The following is a 23,757-nucleotide window of genomic DNA, read 5'->3' on the forward strand; positions in this document are numbered from 1 at the left end:
TGTATCACAGCATGGAGTTAAACCTGTGGAGAAGCGACCCAGCTCATACTATGTAAAATACCTGTTATAAATAAATGAAAGGTGAGTTTAATGTCCTGCTGTGGAACTTTCTAGACAAAGCAATAACAGCTCCATAGAGAAGAAAACTACTGGCACATTCTCTAACAGAAAAAAATAACCAAACATAATGCACCTTTAAAAGAAATGAGGCAAACACATTTTTCTATACAGCATATTTAAATATCACCTTTTAACACACTGCTTTGTGACCCCTTGTGGTGGGACTATATAAAGCATATTAAAATACTTGGCAAAATTAGACAAGTCTTTTTTTTTTTTTTTTTTTTTTCTGATCCACAAGTGATTCACCTGTTGCTTTCTGTAGAACTGGCCACAAAAAAGCAATTCTTTTAAGATGCTGCAATGGTATACTACATTTCACGTTTTGTTATAGATAATATCCTTATTTTTGTTCATTTTGCAATATCAGAAAAATTTTCTTTTGTGTATTTGTATTGTCTAAGTTTGTCTTTGTCCATACTTTCAATAAAAAACAAACACCACGTCCTTGTGGCAGAAACAGTATCACCAAGAACCACTCTCAAATAATGATTGAATTCTTCAAGCACTTTTCTCAGCATTTCAATCAAAACGTGCTTCACAGAAATTCTTTGTGCTTATTTGTCAGTCAAAAGAACTTGGCCAGTTCTAATGCAAACACTCAACAAGAGCGTTAAATATGAGGATCACTCTGTCATTGTGAACACGTGAAACAACTGAACTTGACAGAGCTTACATGAATTTGAAATCTCCCGTACAAATGCTCGTGTTACAGTTCCCCCAGTCACGTCCCTAATTCCCCCTCGTGACCTCCCCGCCCCTCCCGGTGTATGTTCGCTGCTCCGTGGCTATTCAGCTTCAGCACCTTGGACAGCGGCGCGCGCTCTTCGCTCTTCGCCGCTGAGATCGGCTCGTGGCGCGTGGTCGTTGTGGGAGGGGCCCTCCGTGTCCCCGCGGAACACAGCGCGGAGTGGACACACGCTGAGGCGGACGGGACACGCGGGAGTCGTGACACTTGTGGAGACTATAGTGCTGCCGGAGCTACGCCCACGGAGCAGCGTGGGGCGCGTAGACTGTGGATCTGTCACTGCAGGAGAGGCTCGTGACACCCCCACGCGCAACAAGTCTCTGCTCTCAGCCTGAATCCCAGTTTTTCTTTATTGATTCATTTATTCTGAGAGCAAACATTTTGGAGAGGTGCACCTGGACGCGCGCAAAGGAGCGGAAATTCGCGTGTGGAGTCCGTTCTAAACTCTTACTCTCGCCGTGGGACCTGTTGTTACTGCACCTCACCGACCTCCACAGCACAGTGGACCAGGAGCGCGGCATGAGGCTCTGACACAGTGCGGACATGAGTGGACTTTGCGCCGTGGGTCTAAGAGACAGAAAGTTCGCTTTTTATCCAGTCAGGTTGTGGCGCGGCCAGTGACAGGAGCTGAGGAGCCATGCGGATCGTCGCCTTGTAGACCAGGACCTGTGCGGACCCCGCTTTTTAAATGCGTTTCCCCGTTTCTTTCTCTTCCCTGTCCATCCATGCGTCCTGTGTTCAGACCTGGTGTTAACTTATATCCTTGGATCTGCTATCGTTTATTAAAAAGAATACTTGAACAATTGGCAGATCTGGCAATATTTTGGAATAATTTCGCCCAAAAAGTCGCAGCTCCAAAGGCAGGGAACAGTCTTTGTGGAGCTGAAAGAACAGCATATCCCTGTCTTACTCCTGTGTCTTTCCACTTCATTTCTTCCTCGTTTTACTAAGTTAAAATAAGAACTATGTTTCGTAGCAATAGGGCGAAATTATAACCCGAGATAGACACGGTTTTGGGGACACGAAAGTCATTGATAAATGAAATTAACCCTGTAAAACTTGTTTTTGTTTTTTCACGTTTAATCACAAAATCCAAGAGAATCGGGTCGACGCCACGGCAGACGCTCAAAAACTTCTTTTTATTGTTCTTTTTGACCCCCACACTCAGGACGCATGTTGGTGCCAGGTCTGAACCATCTATTGGTTAGCGTGTGAAGAAGCCTCTCCTTTTACGCGCGGCTGTGGCTGTGGATGGCACTGCGCTCTGGCTGGGCTTGCTTCGGCCGGGTGTTGCGCAGGGTTTGCGGGCTGCAGGGCTCGTGGCCGCGGCGCTCCAGCAGCCTCCTGTGTCTGTCTGTGCACAACGACAACAAGGGGAAGGCGTGGGGACAACGTCAGCCTCCGTACGCGCGCTGCTGCTCCGCGGGGAATCCGAGGGGACATGAACCCCTCGGACTCCGCTTCCTGTCGGCCATGAAGCGGCAAAACGTGCGCACCTTGTCCCTGATCGTGTGCACGTTCACCTATCTACTGGTAGGAGCCGCCGTGTTTGACGCGCTCGAGTCGGACTTCGAGATGCGCGAAAAGGAGCAACTGGAAGCCGAGGAGAAGCGGCTCCAGGGCAAGTACAACATCAGCGAGGATGACTACCGCAAACTGGAGAGTATCATCATGGAGGCTGAGCCGCACCGCGCCGGGGTGCAGTGGAAGTTTGCCGGCTCCTTTTACTTTGCCATCACGGTCATCACCACTATAGGTAAGACATTTCGCCCTGTACATCCGTTCAGTTCAAACTTGTTGCACACATAAAACACAGACTTATTCCCCTAACCAGGTATTTCCTTCTATGATTCAGATAATTCACTCTTTATTGAATCTGTAGAATCACGGATTTGAGTTTTTATAAATGAATGTGCACAGCTGTGCTTTGCAAACAACCCGAGCTGCTCTCGGTAAACTTCTCAGCAACACGTTGTCGCTCTGCTCTAGTGGGAGTTGGAGGCAGCGCTGAGAGCGTGTGATGAGAAGGCTCTACTATTCTCTCACACAATGGGAATATGGCACTGCTGGAGGAGCATTTCTGGATGCTGTGGGTAGCATTGTTACGCTCAGGCAAATGTAAATCCGTTAGTGGTGCGTCACGGAGGATCGGTGTGTGGTGTGGAAAGAAGCGGCTTTGTGAGTCATAAAGGCCGGGCAGAGGTGTTTAATGCTGAGGTAAGCTTCAGAAAAACTCCAGTCTGTGGTGCTGAAGGGACAGCGCAGCCTGACGTCACTGCTCTGACTCTCAAACATGTTTTACGCACGCAGCTTTTGGAGCATTGTATATTTCTTATGAATTATACACAATCTGATCGAGACAAACCCTACACAATTTAATCATCAGTGCGTTCCTTTTAAAGCCCATCGGGAAGGATCTAAAATCGTGGCTGTGATTCTCCCTCAAAGAGACAAACTGCATCATTCCCTGCGTGAATGTCTGCGTCACAAGAATGAATAGTGTTTATGCCGCTCCCATAAATCACAATTTCACACATTCTCAAGCATGAAAATAAACAAGACAAATATGATTAATATTTGTACAGAGACTTTAGCCCAGAAGAAGAGTAATGCAGCAATACAAAATACAATCACTGATTATAGTGAAGTGAGTATTATAGAAGGTCACTAGGGCCACTTTGTAACTTCAAATACAAACATGCACATAATAATGAAATAAGTGTACATAAGAAATGTAAGTTGTATCTAGTGACAACATTATTTAAAACACATGCAACAAATCTACAAATATCAGTGCCATATTGCTGTAGATTTGCTCTGTTAAATAATGTATTTTAGGGCCATCTATTCTATTCCAAATACAATAGAGAAAGTCATACTGTCACAAGAAAATCCAAAAACAATGTACTCATTTGGTGTTTGGAGAAGTTTGTTGCATAATCAACAGTGTCTTAATAACTTAAAGTTTCTGTACTACTAATACCTACACTTTAATTAGCCTTAATAAAGCATGAACAAGACTTCATTCATAATGAATTAAGAAAAAAAAGGTTTATTAAGAATGATTCAGGGTTAGTAACTACTTCATTAAGAAGTTAGGGTATTAAATATAAATAGAAATGGAAAGAGTACTGTAAATTTGTACTCAGGTAAAAGTGCAGTTGCATGGCTAATGTACTCAATTACATGTACAAGTACTGCTGCCAAAAGTGTACTTGTACAATTGTAAGTAAAAGTAAAATGTATATGAAAAATACAACTCTTTACAACTTTTAACAGATTTATAGCAGCATTTTAGATCAGTAATTTATATAAAATTAACAGTTCAAAGCTGAATTTATTAGTTTCAAATCACAATGTGAATATTCTCTGAGCTCTGACCTGTCAGAGCGGGCGATGCAAAGCTGTTACATGTTTGTTGGTTTAGAAAGGAGCAGATACAGCTGTGAGACAGTCATGAATTGATATGATGATTGCACGTGTGATTTTATATGTATCTAATGACAATTACATGGCAGTAATATGAGTATTTATAGTTACTTTCCAATCCTGGGTATTAATCGTGTATGTTCTAAGCCTTAATCATTCTTAATAGTTCCATTATGAATTAAGTCTTCATGCATGTTTATATTCTTATGTATTTTGTAACGATGCAGTAATGGAAGTGTGTGTATTCTGTCTGTATGCAGTATCTCTTCATGCCTGCTCTCTTCTGCACTTCAGGGACAGTGTTATGAAAGCATAGAGGTGTTATTGAACCAGAAGAAGCAGTGACAGCTAATGCAGTCTGTGGGTCTAGTGCGTCCAGTAAGACACGAAGACCCCCTGTACGCTGTGGTCGTGACTCTAACATACACTTCTGTACAGTTCCATCCACATATACACCGACTCTTTATGACATATGTTTTTCCCTGGGCTTATTCAAAACACGTACATGGTGGTTACTCATTCCATTAAAAGTGATTACTATGATCTAAAGGTTGGCAGTGTCAATCCTGCTCCCAGCATTAGCACAGGGTTGGCGGTTTGAACTCCGCTCCTCACAGTTGCATATTATTGTTCTCCTTGGGCAAGACACACCCTCACCCTCAAAAAAATTTAAAAATCCTTGTCTGTTTCCTTGGTTAAAGAAATGTTTATTAATTATGAATAATACTTTGTAGTACTTAGTTTAAAAAAAAAAAAAAAACACTACCTATTATCTGCATAAAATTATTGGCTATTGCCTTGGTTAAAGAAAGGTTTATTAATTATAAATAAATCTGCTTTGTACTTATAATGCTAACACTAATGGCTATTGATGCAACTAGTTCTCATCTCTCCCTTATGTACTGTAGATAATAGGTTTCATACTCTTGTTAGCTTTCTTACCAAGCCTCCCCGGTGTGAAAAAAGTGAAATCTTTTTTTTCCATAATGTACTTCAGCATAAGTAGCTTTATTTATACTGTCTCCTGGCCACAGAAGTCATCAATTATCTAAAAGCCAGTGCACACTTTTTGGACCCCTTATAGGAGCAGAACAAACCTGTTTCTGTGGATGTGAAAGAAAAGCCTGTCTGAGCAAAGGTGATTTATCTTACTGCCTCTGAGCACTGGGGAGAATATAGACGTGAACACAGACACCTGAATGGTTTTATGTGCTTTTGCGGAATCACAAACATTTTTTAGAGACTTGCAGGAGATTGCCTTTTTGTTTTTATGCTGAAATTTAACAGGAACATCTGAAATTTTGGTAGATGTGAACGACTGAACGGTCTGGTTGTACTGGCCTCTTGACAGTGTGTACTCTGTCTACAAAGTTAACAGCACTGGTCTCGAGCTGCATAGAACCAGAAAACTCACTTAATATTTGTTGCAATTTAGTCAAGAGAAATTAAGATTTTAGCCTTTTAAAATTCCTCATACTATCATATAATGGTGCTGATGTGGCAGTCGTGTGAATGATGATCAATAAGAGAGGTGTTTGTTTGACCAGTCTTTGTGTGTTTTGCTAAAGCTCCAAAGCTCTGAATTCAAGGTGTAACCTAAGGTTTTAATAGAAACCTTTCATTTTATTATATATTTATTATATTTATTTATTTATTTATTATTATTATTTTTTTGTTATCTGTGACAAAGTAGTTTATGTTGAGTCTATTCACTTATACTTTATGAAAAGGTACATTTCAAATCAGTTGCCAAGTTGTCCTACCACAAAGTATGTGTATATGATCTCCTTCGATCTCTTTAACTTTGAACTTCAAATAGAATTTATTAAGAATAATGCCTGCAAATGCAAATGTAATACACTTTACAGGCCTCTTAAAAGTGCTATACTGTAGTCATTATTTATACAGTCCATACTCAGGAGTAGCCACAACTGTCCTTCGGCAGACTGACAGAAGGGAGGCAGCCAATGTGTGCCTTCGGCCTCTCTGACCACTAGTAATCACACACACACAACATTCATACTAGGTATTATGGGCAAGTGTGTGGTCCAAGCTGAAATTGATCCTTCAAGCTTCAGGGTTGGTGGACGAATATCAGTAGAGTTCGCATTTCCTTTTCTCATTACATCACTTGCACCATATTTTCATATCTTTAGAAGATCTTATGAAGAAACTTTTTTGTCATTTTTATTCAATTACAACCCCTCTCCTCTGGCAGTCCCATATACTCACTCTAAACTTAAACTACTGTACTGTATTTGCAGCCAGTGTGTGCCCTGGCTTCACGTGTGCTCCCAGCTCTGATTTGATGAATGAACTGTGTGATAGAAAAGCTATTGTCAAATGCACCTTTAGGCTGACAGCACGAGCTTCTTCACCTCCACATGCTCCCCACTGTTCCAATTTTAAACTTACTTTTACCAAATAATAAAACCACATCAATTCCACCAACCAATTCAACTGCGAGTCTATTTTTTGTGAACCCATACCCAGCTGGGAAGATAAGACTGACTTTTTTATAGTGTCATGCATGAAGTGTTTGTTGAAACTAATTAAATGTGCTGCCATCATGTGGGACTGTAAAAATAAGGCGCAAAGATGTCGATTAAGATATGAAGCTGGCTGATACGTGTGGTTATTTACAATCGAGACAACATGGGCAGATAAAACATAAAGGGGTATAAACATTAGCTGTGCTGTGCCTGTCTCCTGATCAAATCTAATGTGATGTATGGGACATACAGGGACTTCGGGTTGACATTTTAGAGAATTTCAGATCCCTAAATACAATGGACCTTTGCAGTGTTCCATGGAGATGTTTGGATCAGTGTAATGATACTTTGCAGCTGATGTCATCAACATTCCCTGAGGGTGTGATGCTAACTGTGGGCATGCTTTGTCTGAGGCTTTGTTAAACTATAATCTGATCTTTATTTTAAGACAATCTGACAAAAAAAAAAAAAGTTTTAGCTGGGACTACAACAAGAAGACTTATATTGAGCACAGGCTCCTGAAAATGTGTTTTTTATATATTTTTTGTTGATTTTTCAGATGATCTTAAAACTTATTTGGCAGCATTTGCTAATGTGTGCATTGTGCACTCACTGTACATGCCATAATTTACTATTCAAACTGTCAAATAAATAAATAAATAGTAATAAAAAAGGGAATTTCTCTCAGATGGAGAACCAAGCTGTTATTAAGATATATTTGTGTGTGAACTATAAAAATCTAGCCCACAGAGACTGTAAGTGGCCAACAATGATGCTCTATGACTTCTGTAAAAAGGCCCAGATGGATCAGCGCCTGAGAAATGTGTCCTCTAGAGCTAATACACTGTAAGCTGTTTTAAGAAATGTCTGAATAATTCAGAAAATATGGCAATTTAATTGTTGAGTAATATTGGATACAGAGCCATCGGCTTTGCTTGGCAGCTGTGGAAACACTGGTTGTCTCTTCTGCAATACGTCGGGAAGCCCTTCACTATATCCATTCTTCTGACAGTGTGATGGGACAAGGTAGAGACAGAGTCTATTCCACACTGATTTATAACACTTCAGTTACAACAAATTGCCCCAATGTTTGAAAGTTCTGGATGGAATATTTAGTTTCTCTGACGCCCAAGTTGACAAGTTAAAAACAAAAGAAAGAACTATGTACTGTTCATGTGAATTTTAATGGCCCCAATAACTCATGCAGTGAGATTGTCTATGAAATAGACCGAATGTCTCTGCCCTCACTCTCCCCATTTCACACCATATCTCCCATGAAAAAAAAAGAACATTTGATGATAGTTTGTATTGCAGATAGTTTCATATTCCATTATAAGGTGCTTGAGAAGTTGGTTGTAAAGAGTGCACAATTAGATAGATCTGTGATCCGTGGGGATGTGTTTGTTTTTGTTTCTTAATATTCTCGACAAAAGCTGCTGTTTGTTGGTTTACACCAGGGAGCAATATACATCAACACGTTCGATATTTGTAGACTGGCATACTGTTTATAATGGCACAGAAGTATTTCAGTGTTTGGAAATGTGTGGAAACTGTTTTCAACTGTTAAAGGAACTTTCTGGCGCCTGTGCCATTACAGATTTTGACGCCTGTGCCATTACTGATTTTAAAAAGTATTACAGTCACAGCTAAACCCGGGTTGCCAGCACCTAAACCTACGAAGGACATATAACTTCTCAGTATATGGAAGGCCATACCCCATGTGCAAGCTCTGAATGTCCAGAATCCACTCACTGAGCTGCAGAGGCTGCCCTAGGTATATAGCCCTAGGTATATAATCTCTCATTTATGGCTAAATGATTTCAGGAGAACTTCTCTAACACATTGAGCAGAAACTCGTTCGTGTTTTCAGTGAGGCATGGACAAAGCACAGTGTAATGGATAATTACTTTGGTTATTAGCATCAAGATAACACACACACAGATATTACTTAAACTGTAATTTCACAAGCAAGAATCAATTACAGAACCTAGGTATTCTCTAATATTGTTCTGTGAGTCCCATTTTACACAGCGTGATCATTACAACCAAAGCACTGGTGGTTACATCTCATTTAGTATGAAGCTGGTTACCGGGCAACCAAAGACCACTTAGGGCTGAATTCTGCTAAATGTGTGGAAAAACCAACATATAGGTTTACCATGAACTAAGCTTGGAAAATGTCTATTCTAAATAAATTCTTTTTTTTCCCCAAGCTCAGCAGTACACTGATGGAACTTAATCAGCATGAGGCACACTTCAAGGCCATATTAAAACGCCAAACAAAAATAATTGCTTTTTAATGAAGAATTTATTCCCCAAAACAAGTGAGATGTCCGGGTTTAGAAAGGATGTGCAAATGAATTTAGTGACTGTGTGTAATGGGGCTAGGTGGTCTCATGTGATGGGCTAATTGAAGCATCTCTATGAGGGCGAGAGGCAGCATTCATGTTTGGGTAATTAGTTAATGAAGAGATCATTTTGTTATATTTGTTACGCAGAGTTGCCATTTTGAAAAAAACAAAAAAACAAACATGTACCACATTTGTCGGTGGGTTGGGATCAATGTTATTAGTGTAGCATTCAGTACACAATATGGTCATTTGTGATGGATCAGCCATAGTTCAAGTTGACAGTCTCAGAAGTTAAAGAAGCCTATTGTGCTTGTTTCTATATATAGCTATAATCTATGATGCCTGTGGATCCCTGTTATTGCCAGAAACGTCATCACAACAAATAGCAATGAAGTTTTTGGCCCCTCCTATGGACAGCTGCACATCACGCTAGTAAGTCACAGATTTTTTTTATTTGTACCAAAATGACGCTGCCGAATCCTACTCATATCACAGATTAAAAAAATAAAAGTAGAGAAGTTCATACAGAGTGGGAGTAAGCCGGTGTTTTACTCTGAATAAACAAATGCCTTTTTGTTTTGCAGCTTTAATGTAGTTATATCATCAATAACATGCCTGGAATTGTGTTTTGTTTCAGTCACACATGTTTGAGTAATCTTTACTATTAGTTTACAACTCCAAAGCTCATAATGCTCTGTTCCACCCTGTGATGTTATGAAGCAGTAGTTTTCAAGTTAACAGCTACTTTTTACGTTTGCGGTCAAATTATCCAAATGATTCAAGTGAAGGTGTATGGAGCACTTCCTGTATTACCACATCACAAGGTGGAACAGAGCATTTTCTGTTTGAGAGAAGAACTCAGCCTAATATGCTGGATCTGTGTGTTAAACTTGTGTGAATCATATTTCTGATCATCTAAAATAATTCTAGATAAAAAACAAAACTAACAATAATACTAAATGAAAACCTATTGTGTCTGGCTGCCAGCATTTTCCCTTCATTCACACACTATTGCTTTTTAAAACATGGTTACTATGTGATCTTGAAAGCGAGCGCATTAGCCCAAAAATATTAAAATCATCTTTCAAGTTGGATAATCATTTTTTCCGTGATTACCAAAACACAATTTTTCTCACGCGCACTTTGACTCATCCTCGTTTGATGTCTGCTATATGAGAAAACTGCTATTCCAATACCACAACACATCGCTCAGCTCTTCCACCATAAGGCAGAGAGACAGGCGTGAATCTGGTCCGGTATTTGTTAAGATGACTCAGAGGTGATTGTTTCCATTACACATTTACGACCACAGCCACTTAACACCGCTCTATACTTGTGATGTTAGAAAGAATATGGCCTTCAAATATACCTGTGATTTCAGTGTGTAACGTATAGCCTTAGTGATTTTAAAAAATATGTTGTTATTATTCTTGCATCCATGTGGTCCTTGGGAACTTTGGATTCCAAGATGAGATGTTGGAGTTCTGACTCGTTTCTTGTGCTTTTATGTTTTAATGGCTCTAACCAATAATATTTATTTCTGTTAGCCTTCTCAAAAGCTAAACATTAGGCTGTTTGTTTACGTTAGGTAGCTACTGTTACATCAGTAATTAATTAAGCAGTTGTTGAGTTGGATTTTTGTTGAGCAGATTTTCTTGTTCTTATGATAATAGTAATACTAAACTGGTTAATGTAGTGACGTTTAGTCAAAGAGCTCAAATGTGTTAGATAAAAAAACAAAAAAGCTGATTTTGTTCATCTCCTCAGAGCAGGTGTCGTCTGCCGAAGTTGGGCAGAAGGTTTGGGCCTGAGTTTCCAAGTTGTTTTTCCATCTTGCGCATTCCCAAAGACCATATGCATGCAGCATATGTTCAGTGCAGAGATGGAATGTTTGTACTTGAGATTCTTGGAATTGAAGGTGCATTAACCAACTTTTCAGGTTGGGTTCTGCCACCTGCTTGTCTCTATGGAGGTGTTATTGTAGCTTTGCCTGGAATGTTCCACAGCTGGACATTAAACTTATCTTGCATTTACTTTAATAAAAAAGTTATTGCTCAGAAATGTCTTGACAAACAAGACAAGTAAGAATTCTTACTTTTAGTGGTGTCGCCACTCCCCAGTTCTGACCTGTAACTTTGTCTGGTGGTGTCATCTGAAGTCAACTTAAGGCAGTAGCTCGGTTGGTAGAGAGGGCAATTCCAGCTCCCACAGATGAATGCGGTCGTTGCATCCTTGGACAAGACACTTAACCCCCCTCGCCTCCAGTGTCTGCATATGCTGGTGTGTGGCTTGTGTGTGAATGTGTGTGTATGTGTGAATGTGTGTGTGAATGGTTCCTTGATGTAAAGTGCTTTCAGTGTCTCGATGGTGGAAAAGTGCTACATGAAAATGTGGCCATTTACAAACTTCACAAACCTGATGTGATGTGCATTAGCTTCATTAGGTAAATACATGCCGATTGTGTTATGATAGCGCTCTGAAGGCAAAGTGACTTAGCATGAGGAGCAACTGCAGGGGAAACTCATAGCGTCCAAAACAAAAGTGAAACAAATTAAACATTTAAATACATTGTTCTCAGTAAAAATAACATTTTCAAAACAAAAACGCCAAAAATGATCTAAATATGAAACATATTAACAATGAATACTCCAGAGCAGTGTAATACTCCTCTTAGGTAATATTAGTGCATAATACTAGTAATGCAGTTTTACGGCAGTATGAGATGATCACATATGCTGGTGCAAAGAGTAGGAGATAATTTTTAATTTGGTTTTAGAATATTAAAAGTTCACCATGTTTGCTTAAATTTTAGGAGTGAAGAAAAGTGCATTGTACATAATTAATAACTCAGAATGTACACATGAATCCATATTATAAAAAGTGGATATAACATCAGTAAAGCATCTTGGTTCCTTCCTATACACTCACTACAATGTATGAACTCCAACAAGTCCAAATGTTCCGAAAAAATATGTTATTATCTTTCAGAATTCTCCTGCATTATTTATTTTCTATCCAATATAACCACACTGTGCACATACTTTCAAGATATTTGCTTCCAGTTCTCTGATACTTGACAATAGGTTTACACACAAGAAACACATTTTTTCTGATACTTTAAACATTATGTCATCAAAATAAAGTTTTTCTTATATTTTTATTTGTCAAATATTAATCTCTGTGACATTAGAGGAGTTTTGGCCCCGTGAACCACCTGGTTGAATTCCAACAAGGAAGTAAAGTTTGAAATTGCTAAATTGGGAGAAAAAAAGTAGTAGTTTAGTTAAATCGCAAATATAATCCAGTCTGTCATAGGCACTGTACCAGTTTTTTTTTTTTTTTCATGTGATAAAGTAATTTTGTTTGCTTGGTTGTTTTGTAGTAGATATATTGTAAAAGGATCAAAATGAGGCCACTGCTTGTTGTTTGAATTAACTGAAACTGAACTGAAACTACTTTATCATTCACAAACCAGGAAATGTGCCGTTGTCATGCTAGTTGTTGACTTGAAAAACTCTCGGCTTTGAAAGTTGTGAAAAGTAACTCTAGGCTCAATGCAGTTAGTAATTGAAATGTGCTATTGAAGTGAAGAATTAGTTTGGGCCATGGCAAACGGTTTCAAAAGACCTAGTTCAGTTTTGCACATTAGTAAGTCAAAATCTGTAAAAATGTAAAAAATCCAGTGCTAATTTGATCTTCAGAATCCTTGGCAACGAGAGCAGTAGATCACCTTCTTAGTCATGGAAATCTCCCAGTTGACATTACAGCCCATAACCCCACGGCTTTAGTCACCATGGATTATGTAAATCCTCAAGGACATAACTTTCAAGAGTTTAAGAAAGAAGTCAATAAAGTGAATGGGCAGAACCTCATGACCTGCAGATTCATGTTTAACGTCGTGTCTTAAAAGTGCACTACGTGACTTTTCTGGTACAGAGTTTGTCCCCTTGCTTGCGTCCATGGAGATGTTACTGATTTGTCTGGCATGTAAAATCTCCAGACGTACAAGCAGGACCCTCCACCAGAAAAGTTACATAGTACATCTTTAAGTAAATGTAATGCCATACTACTACTTAAAAAAAATAAAAATCTAAGCAATGTCTGTAAAGTCCACAACTCCTTGCCTGTCTAATTTTGAACATCAGAGCTCAAATTCCCTTTACTATACACTTTTGATCAATGTTAGAACAAGTATCCATTTTCTTAGCCTCTTCCTTCTCTCTGCAGTGTGCCAACAGATAAGGGCTCCTGGGCTCCGACTCCCGTCGTGGCTCCGGCCGCGGGTTCGGCCGCGGGCTCCGGCTCCGGCCGCGGACTCAGCCGCGGGTTCAGCCGCGGGCACCGGCTCTGAGCTGAGCTTATTTCTTTAGTTCAGTGCTGGAGTAACTGATTTACCCAGATACCATTGGAAGAAAAAATGTGATTGGTCCATTTCCATTCCATTATATTAACCCTTTGTTTCCTAAGAAATATCAGTCCAAGTTTATAACACTGATCTAGAAATTATTACTAGTGTAGTGTTCATTACTCACAGCATAAAAAATATTCAATAAATATATTAGTAGTACAAACGTCCATTCAGTATTTTTTCTTGCCCCTTCCCTGAATACCTTGAAGGCTCTGAGGATTCCCCTGTGAAAGAAATGCTGTTTGCACAACAAATGTATGGCTTTCATTTACATTTCCAATAAAAGAGCGCTATACTCTACTTTTTAATTAATTAATTGGTTTTGCGATGAATCGTGATTAATTGCGATTAATTGCTCGAACTCATGCGATTTTTGCCCAGCCCTAATATAAATATAAAGGTATATAAAGGTACATCAATTTCATAAGGCTATTTCGATATATAAAGTCATTCAGATTCACCCACATGCAAAGTGACACTGTAAAAGCTTGAAGTTAAGCAGACCTCAAAGCATTCTACATTATTATTATGTATGATCTCAATTCCCAAACATAAAGACAAGACTGTTGCAACAAAAGGCATCCAACTTTGACCGGTTCATAAATATAAGGTCTATTACCACCATAAGCTAAAGGGAAGTTACATCTGTTTACTTTAAAACAGACCAACTCTGAATGGAAATCATTTTGAACATGCTGTCTAAAAGTTTGGCTTATTTTTATTCTAAATGGATATTGTTGCCACATTGTCAGTTATTGGTTGGTGAATAAGAATTACAGGGAAACACATGAATATTTAACAAGTATTCACTGGTATATGCTTTCCGACCCATCACGTGGAGGCCAGCACGAGTTGACTACAACTTTGTAATTGCCTACCATTTTGCATGGATCATTATGCATGAACCATTCATCCATATGGTCAATTGACTTTTATGTGAATGCCAAATGCACTGGAAAATTATCTAAAAATATTGACATACATGGAGTTCTGACAACCCTATAGTGTCTACAGAGTTAGACTTTTATTGTTACTTTTTATGGCATTCTGAATCATAACCATACATTTCCATCAGAACAGAAGTAGGTATTTTTTGCAGTCATACCACACTGAGAATGCCCAATCTCGTTTTATCTTGGAAACTACACAGGGTTGGGTCTGGTTAGTGCTTTGGGAGCAGCAGTGGCTATAGTGCAAACCATTCTGTGAATGAATGTAGTGTATTTGTGTGTGTGTTTGTGTGAGTTATAGTGGTCTGAGGGGCCAATATCGCAGATTGCCTGCCTTGTCTCTGAGAGTCTACCCCAGGGTAGCTATGGCTACAATAGTTTACCACTGGAGTGTGAACTGAATGAATCATGCAACATAAATCCAAGACTTCATTAATTAATTTTGCAGAGTCAGCTGGTTGCATAAAAGTACAATATATAACTTTTCTGGTGGAGGGTCTGCTTGGCACTTTGGAAATATTATTTCTCAGCCTGGAATGTGCCACCATATGGCATTAAATTAATTTACCTTGTAATATTCAAGTCCAGCAGTTTATAGTACCTTCAAAATCATTCTCACTATGAATGGGATCGTCTCTCCACAGATCTGACCTGTAACTTCGATCGTGTAACTTCCAGTCTCCATGGAGACAAGTTTAATTCCATACTGAGGACCACTCTATGCGACACAATAACATCTTCATTCAGAAATGCAGGTGAAAGACCATCCACCAAAAAAGTTAGTGCCTCTTTAATTGGAACAGAAAACTATTTTATTTAAAGAAATCATTCTGACTGTACATGAGCTGGGTGGAATTTTTATCTGTGTGGAATTAATAATATCAGATGTTATAAGCAGCCATAAGAAACACTATGCATAGTCCTGATGTGTATAAACTTTGCTACAGGTGCTCCCCCTCCCTCCTCCTCCTCTTCTTCGCTGAAGTCCATAAACATTACGAGGGTGTGTAGCGGGCTGGCTCCTCCATCAGGCAGACGCTGCCTCTTCATGTCTGTGTTTTATGGCCTGATGAAGTTTTATCAGTGATTAATGGTGTGGCACTGAAGTGGCGTGATTCCGCTCTCACATTTTATTTGTGTGCTCAGATCAGATCATATCACAGTGGGAAATGAACACTGAGAGGGCTGCCAGTCACCTGCAGTTCCTCTGTACACCACACAGTGCATTTGTTGGTTGATTTGTTATAGAAAGTATTTTTAGGTACAGATTTATTTATTTTTTTAATTTTTTTATTATACTTGGACATATTTAGCTAAAAATCCAAAAAGTTAACTTCTATGTAACTACGTTTTAGAAGAAAATGTATTTGTAGGTGTAATTTTTTGTTTTGGAAACAATACATTGTACCAAGAGTCAAATTTCGAATAATTTTAATGTAGATAAGTTACAATATTAGATGCAGTATATAGGCCAAGTATTACCAAAAGGAGAAATATGAGAAATACATAGGTACATGCGTATGTGGTAGCTGTACCTGTAACATCAGATGTTGTAGTACAAAAACAGTAGAAGTATTTGTAGTAGTAGCAGATAAAGTAAAAGCAAAAATATTACACTAATAGAGAAAACAAATTTATTATAAAAATATTCAGTCAGGTTTGTGAAGTTGTAATCATGCTTTTGTATATTAATGGGAAACGGTAGAAAACTCCTTCTTTAGCTTTAAAATCAAATACACACAGTCACATTTAAGTTTACAATCTCTTTCTTTGTATTTACTAAAACAAAACCAATTCTCACCTTGTCTAACTTGTCTAGTATAGTTAGAGGGCCTTCTTCAAACCTAAAATATACACTCTTATTGAAAAATGATTTGAAGTGCTCACCCTAGCTGCACTTTGTCTCCAGTGAGAGTTTCCTTTGGCGTGGCGAGCGTCGTGGTGGGAGCTTGATGGATGTCTCTGCACAGATCGATGGGAATGTGCCCCCGTGGTGCACAGTCACAGCGGGGGGAGAGGGGCGAGGAGGGGGCTGGGACGAGGCTGTCATCCACTGCTCAATGCGCTCACAAGGGCCCTGGGTATATGTGGAAGAGTACTTGAATGTTCTATCAGCAATGCAAAGAAGGTCATTAAGACAATAAAATGGATCATCTGTATGGGTTGATTTCAGATGTCAAATGAAATGAAGTTTGCACGACTTCCAGTTAAATCTTTGACTAAGATTTTAAGCTGCACAATATCACTTTTTCATGGAGGGTCTGGCACCTGCTTGTATCCAGGGAGATGTTATTGCTTTCCTCAGTAATTTCCACAGTGAACTTCCACCTACTTCAGTAAAGAGAAGCAGGTATTTATTTAATTGCCAGTTATAGTTTAAGGCCAAACTGTGTAACATTTCTAGCAAAACAATAAAATCTCATGCAGGTGGTAGACCCTCCCCAGTACATTAAAACGTTATGTGTTGTGTGTATTAAAATGGAACTATTTTTTCATCACTAAACTCTGCTCTGATTAATGCCATATGTTTCTAATTACAAACACCTAGCTGCAGGTCTGGAGTTTGAAGAGTGGATAACTGTTACACCAGTTGTACTGTTCTTCATATGTCTAGGCTTCATCCCTCCGCCCCCCTCACTCTTTTTTTAGTCCTCCAGGTACTGCCCATTAGCAGCTCTATTGTGTTTGTGGGGGCAGATTTTAGGTGTTTAGTCACACTATAAATAGACAAAGTGTTGAAATTGTCAATTTTTGTTTTCACATTAGACTTTTTTAATCCAAGCATACAATATTTTACCCAGACCCCACTGTTGCAGAATAAATTGTAGCAGCCTGAGAGTTGAAGAGAAGAGGCAAGGTGCTGGAGTAACATACAAGTTTATTCACGATCAGTACAGAACCCTAAAGACATTATGGTCGTGTTGTCCATTCCAGTCTAGTTCAGTCCAGTCTGGCTATGCATCCATTGTAGGGAGTATTATTCCTCTGGTGACAAGGAAGATAACAAGGACTGAGTTGGCAGAAAATGCCTTAGATACAACACAGAAATGGAAATTTTCTAAACACCCACCATCTTAGTTAAAGACTGTAGACCAACAAAATTGCAATGGCGCATCCATAATTGACAAGAAAATTATACAATTCTACCGTCCACTGGAATCAGGCAGAATTTTGAACACAAAGAGAATAAAATTTACTCAGCGCACACAATCAAATTTGACAACCTCACACAGTGCAGTCTGGAGATGGGAAAATTGGATGAGAAAATTCAGTCTAAAACTCTATTATGAGAAAAAAGCATGGAGGAAAGGTGACATTTTAGGAACTTGCTGTTCTAAAATAAAACTGCATTTTAAGAGTATAAGAGTATTATTACATAACCCAATCTAGGTTATAATAATTAATAAAATGCATGCATGTATATTTTATGTTTTTTTATTTAAGTATTTGGCTATAATTTACCAGATAATACAGGCAAAGTGGCCATACCTCCTTGTGAATGCCTGATCTCTGCTCATCCAGCTAAGCACTATTGACTCTGGCCCGTATATGGATGGGAGTCTGAGGGGAAGACTGGCAGCTTCACTTTCGTCAGTCTACTCTAGGGCGGCTGTGGCTATAACATTCATTCACACATACTTGATGTTGAAAGGGTACTATCAACATCAAGTATGTGTGAATGAATAATGCACAATCATAAGACCTTGAGCATAATCCATTTTTGTATTTTTAAAATAAAGATACAACTAGAGGATTTAAATGGCAACTAATAGGGATTCATTTATTTTTAGCCATGTACTTGATACGTGATTTTTCTTTATTACTTACAACCATGGAGCGCCAGAGAACTGAAAACACAAACAGTTCACGGTTTATTTTTCCAGATAAAAAATTTCATGAGATCAAAACAACAAGAGCATTTGAAACCCACTCACCCCAACTCACCACCAGAGACTCTAGGCTTTAAATAAACCGTGAGCAAACCACCTTTAACTTGCTAAATGTCAGCGATAGCTCTGGAGGTTTCTGCTGTTGACGTGCCCTTTGGCAAGACACATTCCCTTAGTACTTATTTTAAACACATAAAGGGAATGAGTAAAAATGCCTACATCTTAATATATACTGTATATTTTGATAGTAAAATTGATATACAGCACAGAGATACAGGATTTAGTGTTTTCTTTTCAAGCATGCTGATGTTAGAGGATGTGATTTGAGATTAAAATGTGTAACTACATTTCTCATTTATGAAAAAACAACAGCTTTAAGGCATTTGGCAACATTGCATAAAATAACACTTTGGAAGATACCTTAACTGTGTAAACCGACTTTTCAGAGTCTGCATGTTTTTACTATATTTTTACTTTTGGCTCCTGGACTATCAGCCAGGTTCAGCATCTCGCTTCAAGACACACAAGGTCACACGCTGGTCAGCGGAAATTCTTTTATTTTACAGTTCCTATAAAATGAATTCACAGACTTTACGGGTGCTATAGCAATAGCCAGAATAGACTCAGTAGAAATGTTTTGGTTATTACTTTTTTTTTTTAGATACAGTCTAGATTGTGTTATGGAGGACTGAACTGCTAACACAAATTTTCAACTATTGGGGACATTAAGCTGTAGCTATTGAATTTGTTGAGGAGAAACAGTCAGTTTGGACATTTATGTATGTTTGGGGACAATAAAAAGAAAGGAAGTTATTTTGCGTTAAGTTATGAATTGTCATAATTTCACACAGAGGGCACGGCTGCTGACTCTATAGGTGATTCACTGTTTCAGGAAAAAAAACAAATCAAAGGTTTAACCCCTTATCCACAGTTTTATCACATTAATCTATCTTCAAATGACAACGACCATGCCTGTGTATTTGAATACAGTTGGAATATGCCATACTTTTTATTACAGAGCTTGGGATCTAAAAACATGTATCAGATAATAGAATCAGAATACTTTTGAATTAATGCTAAGTATAGTATTTAGCATCTTAAAATCTCCATGAGTCTAACATGAAGCTAACTGAAAATGATATGAGGTGTGACGGCAAAATCTGGATCTCAATAGAAAAACAAACAAAAACAATTAGTTCATGAGAGCTGTAGAGAAAACCAACCTCACAGACCAACCTCACAGTTTCAAGGCGAATTCAAAACTGTAGTTAAAATGTGATGATGTGACATGAACACAATGTATGTCAGGGTAACAGAGAAGAGTAGAGTGGCCAAAAGTAAGAGTAATGTTACTTCAAAATAATATTGCTCAAGAAGAAGTACAAGTATGAGTAACCTGAAGACGAAATAATGCACAAAATCTGTTATTTTCAAAGGATAAACAAGAAAACTAAATCATATCAGTGGTGCAAGAAATACATATGTTTAAATCATTTCATATTGTCAACATAAAGCAATTCTCACTTTTTCACAGACGGAAGAGTAAACTTTTGCTCAAGTAAGACTACTGTTACTTCAATAAAATGCAGCTAGAAAAGTACGGTACTCTGAAAAGTACAATTTCTTCTAAAGAATTAATATTCTGAAGAGTAGTACCCACCTCTGTAAGTTAATATTACCATTTGTGTATTACTCATGTCATATTATACACCTGATCTGCTGTGATCTTATAACTTGTAGTATAGAACCAAAGAAATATGTTCTTAGAATCCTCTTTGCCACTACTTCCCTGTAACCATTGATTTCATTCACAGAAACTACAGCAGCTCATGTCCTGTACTTCTGAAGTGTCGCCCCCTCTTCCGTACGGATAAAAATGTTTCCTCAGTTTGTTGGCGAAAAGGTGGGGCGGACATTCTGTTCCAGTTCGGTGCCCCACTGCTCGGCGGAGTTCATCCAGGATACAGGCACACATCCTTATCCAGACAACGGGCCAGAGGGTGGGGGAGGAGAGGGGTGGTGGGGGTCCCGGTCCAGGTGGTGTCCCTCTGAAGCACAGCAGCAGACAGGTTGGCCTCTGCTGAGACAGAAAATGGTGACAGGGAGAAGAGGCTTTGATGTGTAAAAAAGTATGCTCCGGTGGTCCCCAATGTCAGCTGGATGAAAGGACAAGTTGACAAGTTTGGCTTTGGTTCACCGAGGTCTAAACTGTTGTTCAGGTGGAAGTTAAGAAATAAAAAAGAGGAACAATTTTGCATAGGGTTTTTATTATGTGCAATGTGGCACTAGTGGCTTGTCCTGGATGTTAAGAATGTGTTGAGTTGGTTGTAAATAAAACATGCGACATCAAAGCAGCAGGAGCAGTTTCCATGTGAACTTGACACAATCCAATGCAGTACAATTCCAGTACCATGAATTCATCTAATTAAAGTTGGACACTTACAAATGGCTCTTATTATGATGTTAAAAAGATTGTGTAAAATTGGCTTATGAGCCTTGAACCATGTTATAACAATGTTCCTTGATCATTACTAGCTTACTCAAAGTTATATTTTGGTCCTGTTTACTCCTGTATAGTCCCACATTTGGGGTTTGAGTTTAGCTTGTGCTTAGAATGTCAGTTTTTGACTTTCCCCTATCTCCACCCTCTCTGCCTCTACTTATTTGTGATTATTCTAAAAAAAAAGCAGTCTCTGTGTCATACATTCAGAATACAATAAGTCAACTTCTAATAATAAAAACACATAGATAAAGATCTGCTGTAACGCAGCTAGAGGCATGGCCAAACTGTTCAGCAGTTTAATGAACCCATTAAGCTGTTTTAAATCAATATTGTGGTTAACAATGACGAAAATGTAAAATAAAACAATAATAAAAAAAACATAATCTTTAAAGAACCCGAATTATGCTATTTTCCGATCAGTTAAAATTAGGGACGTAATGATATGGTTTTCCCATGATTCGACACATATCTCGATACATGGGTCATGATATTGATTCGCTTTCGAAACATTTTAAGATGCAAAAAAAAATTCATTTTTTTCTGCTAATGAGTATAATATAATAACACTATGATGTTAATGAAACATTATATACATTACATACAGTACATTACAGTATAGCTACTGTACAGCTGTAGTTTATATGTGAAGTGTTTTAGTTCATTTGGTTAAATGATTTACAGCTCAGAATTTTTATTCAGTGAAAATAAGAACAGCGCTTTCTCAGGCTATTTTATATTTTATAATATAGCCAGTCTACTCTTAATATAGAATGGTAGGGGAGCTACACTATCATACTTTTCCTTCTTTGATGATGTGTTGATGATTTTTTCCCCTCCTGAGTCCTCTCACTGGGTTCACACGCCTGTGTCTGCACTGCTCTGCCCTCCAGCAATGACAGATAGCTCCTCCCACACTGCCCTGCTACAGTCTATGACACACAGTGCTCTCCCCAGTGGTGATTCTAGGATTTTTCTGAAAGAGGGGCCATTAAGGGGCCACATGTTAAATTCAGGGGGCAAGTACATCCAACCACACAAATGATTCATTCAGTATGGTGCAAATACATTTGGACAGTCATCCAGTACTTTTTTCAAACACAAATAAAACATTATGAAGCAGTAAAGTGTGGAATCCAACTCCATGAATGGAAACGATCAAGAGTTTCAAGCATAAAGAGTAAAAGGGCCTCTAAGAGTTTACTGTGGAATTACATTAATGATCACTGAATTCTCCGGTTGTTCTTCTTGTCAGTTGATTGACACAAAAGGGGCACTTCAGGGGCCAATCAGACTAAAGGTGGGGCCAGGGCCCCTGTGGCCCTCCCCTAGAACTGCTCCTGGCTCTCCCATGCTCTTTATGGACACTAAAGCTATCTTATATTGCATAGAACTGTCTCAGTGGACCTTTTTCAGAGGAAAACTTATGAGATTGAGTCTGAGAAATAGATCGCGAGCCAATGTAAAGCCCAAAGCGATTCTAAAGTATTTAAAAGTGAATATCTTTGTCATTCCTGGATCTATCAATGTAAAATTAAAAGTGACTCAAAGGTAAAACCCTCCTGTGTAAGAATATTTCAGCTGTAAGTCCCTATGGAGCTGTTTTCTGCTGCACCTGAGGAGGACAGTGTGATAATGGAATAAATGACAACACAGGGCGCATGGAGGGACTCGTGCAAATAGACACGTGCATTGAACAAACTCATGTACTGAATTGTGAGACCAGTATCAGTATCGAATATCATTGCATCCCTAGTTAAAATGTTGTTCTCTAAACAAAAAAACACCTGGAGTTTTATTTTGTTTCATTCACACGTTTAACACACAAAGCCTGTATTTTTAGGCTGAGTTATTTTCTCAAACAGTAAACAATCTGTTCCACCTTGTGATGTCATGTGTTAATTCAGGAAGTGCTTCACTATGTTTTTAATCTTCATACACCTTCACTAGAATCATTTGAATAATTTCAGCCCTTGAATGAACAATGTATTTTAAACAAAAGGTAAAGGTAGCTTTTAACTTGAAAACTACTGCTTCATGACATCAGAAGGTGAGATAGATTATTTGAGATTTGGAGATGTAGACAGACTAATAATAAAGGATTACTCAAATACATGTAAATGAAGCAAAACAAAACCCAGTTATGTTTTAAGAAGGTGTTATAAGGTGGCTTAAAGCTCACAAGCGTCAATTTAGCGTAACATAGGATCATTAAGTACTCTTGCTCATGCTCTATCAAAATATATTTGCACACATCTTTAGTCTACAAGTCACTCCTAATATGCTGTCATTTGGATCCATTTTAGATTGTGTACTTAGTAAAAGTAACACATGCTCCCCTCTCCAGGTTGGCTCAGAGCACAGGACCTGCTGCCAGTCTCACAGGGAGCTCACCTCACAGCAGCAGTAATCACAGCCATTAGGCCTCTGCGTCTCCCCACAGCTGACAAACGCTCTCCAAAAAATCTGCTCTAATACAAAACATGTCCTTCAATAACACTGCAGTCTGTCACTTCAGAACTCCAAGTCCCCAAACTTTAATGTCCTGCATATAACATTTATGATGCGACATGAGGACAGGAATAGCTACAGGGACGTCCACTGTTCTTATAAATTTTACAGAAATGAATCTAATATGTTGGAGGACGAAGCATAGCTTGCATGTTTAAGGAGCTGGTGAGCTGAGCGGGCAGAGTGAGAAGTGGAATATTGTTAAAGGGCCTATATTACACATATTTTCTTATCTATCACAAACATACTTGGAGTTGTTTTGTTTCATTCACACATGTTTAACACACAGACGCTGCAAATTTAAGCTGTGTTCTTCTCTCACACCAAAAACACTCTACCTTGTGATGTTGTGCGTTAA

General features: G+C 38.6%; 1 protein-coding gene across 1 annotated transcript in view; it reads left to right on the forward strand.

Annotated features, from left to right (window-relative positions):
* Positions 1-2,119: 2,119 nt before the first annotated feature.
* The window catches only part of kcnk9 (potassium channel, subfamily K, member 9), a 47,060-nt gene continuing 25,422 nt past the window's right edge, over positions 2,120-23,757 (forward strand). The window contains exon 1 of the mRNA XM_020932893.2: positions 2,120-2,624. Within this exon, the coding sequence (XP_020788552.1) occupies positions 2,120-2,624 (505 nt within the window). The remainder of the gene's footprint in view (positions 2,625-23,757) is intronic.

This window comes from Boleophthalmus pectinirostris, unplaced genomic scaffold (genome assembly GCF_026225935.1).
Source record: "Boleophthalmus pectinirostris isolate CB_2022bp ecotype Guang Dong unplaced genomic scaffold, ASM2622593v1 HiC_scaffold_21, whole genome shotgun sequence".
Classification (NCBI taxonomy): Eukaryota; Metazoa; Chordata; class Actinopteri; order Gobiiformes; family Gobiidae; genus Boleophthalmus; species Boleophthalmus pectinirostris.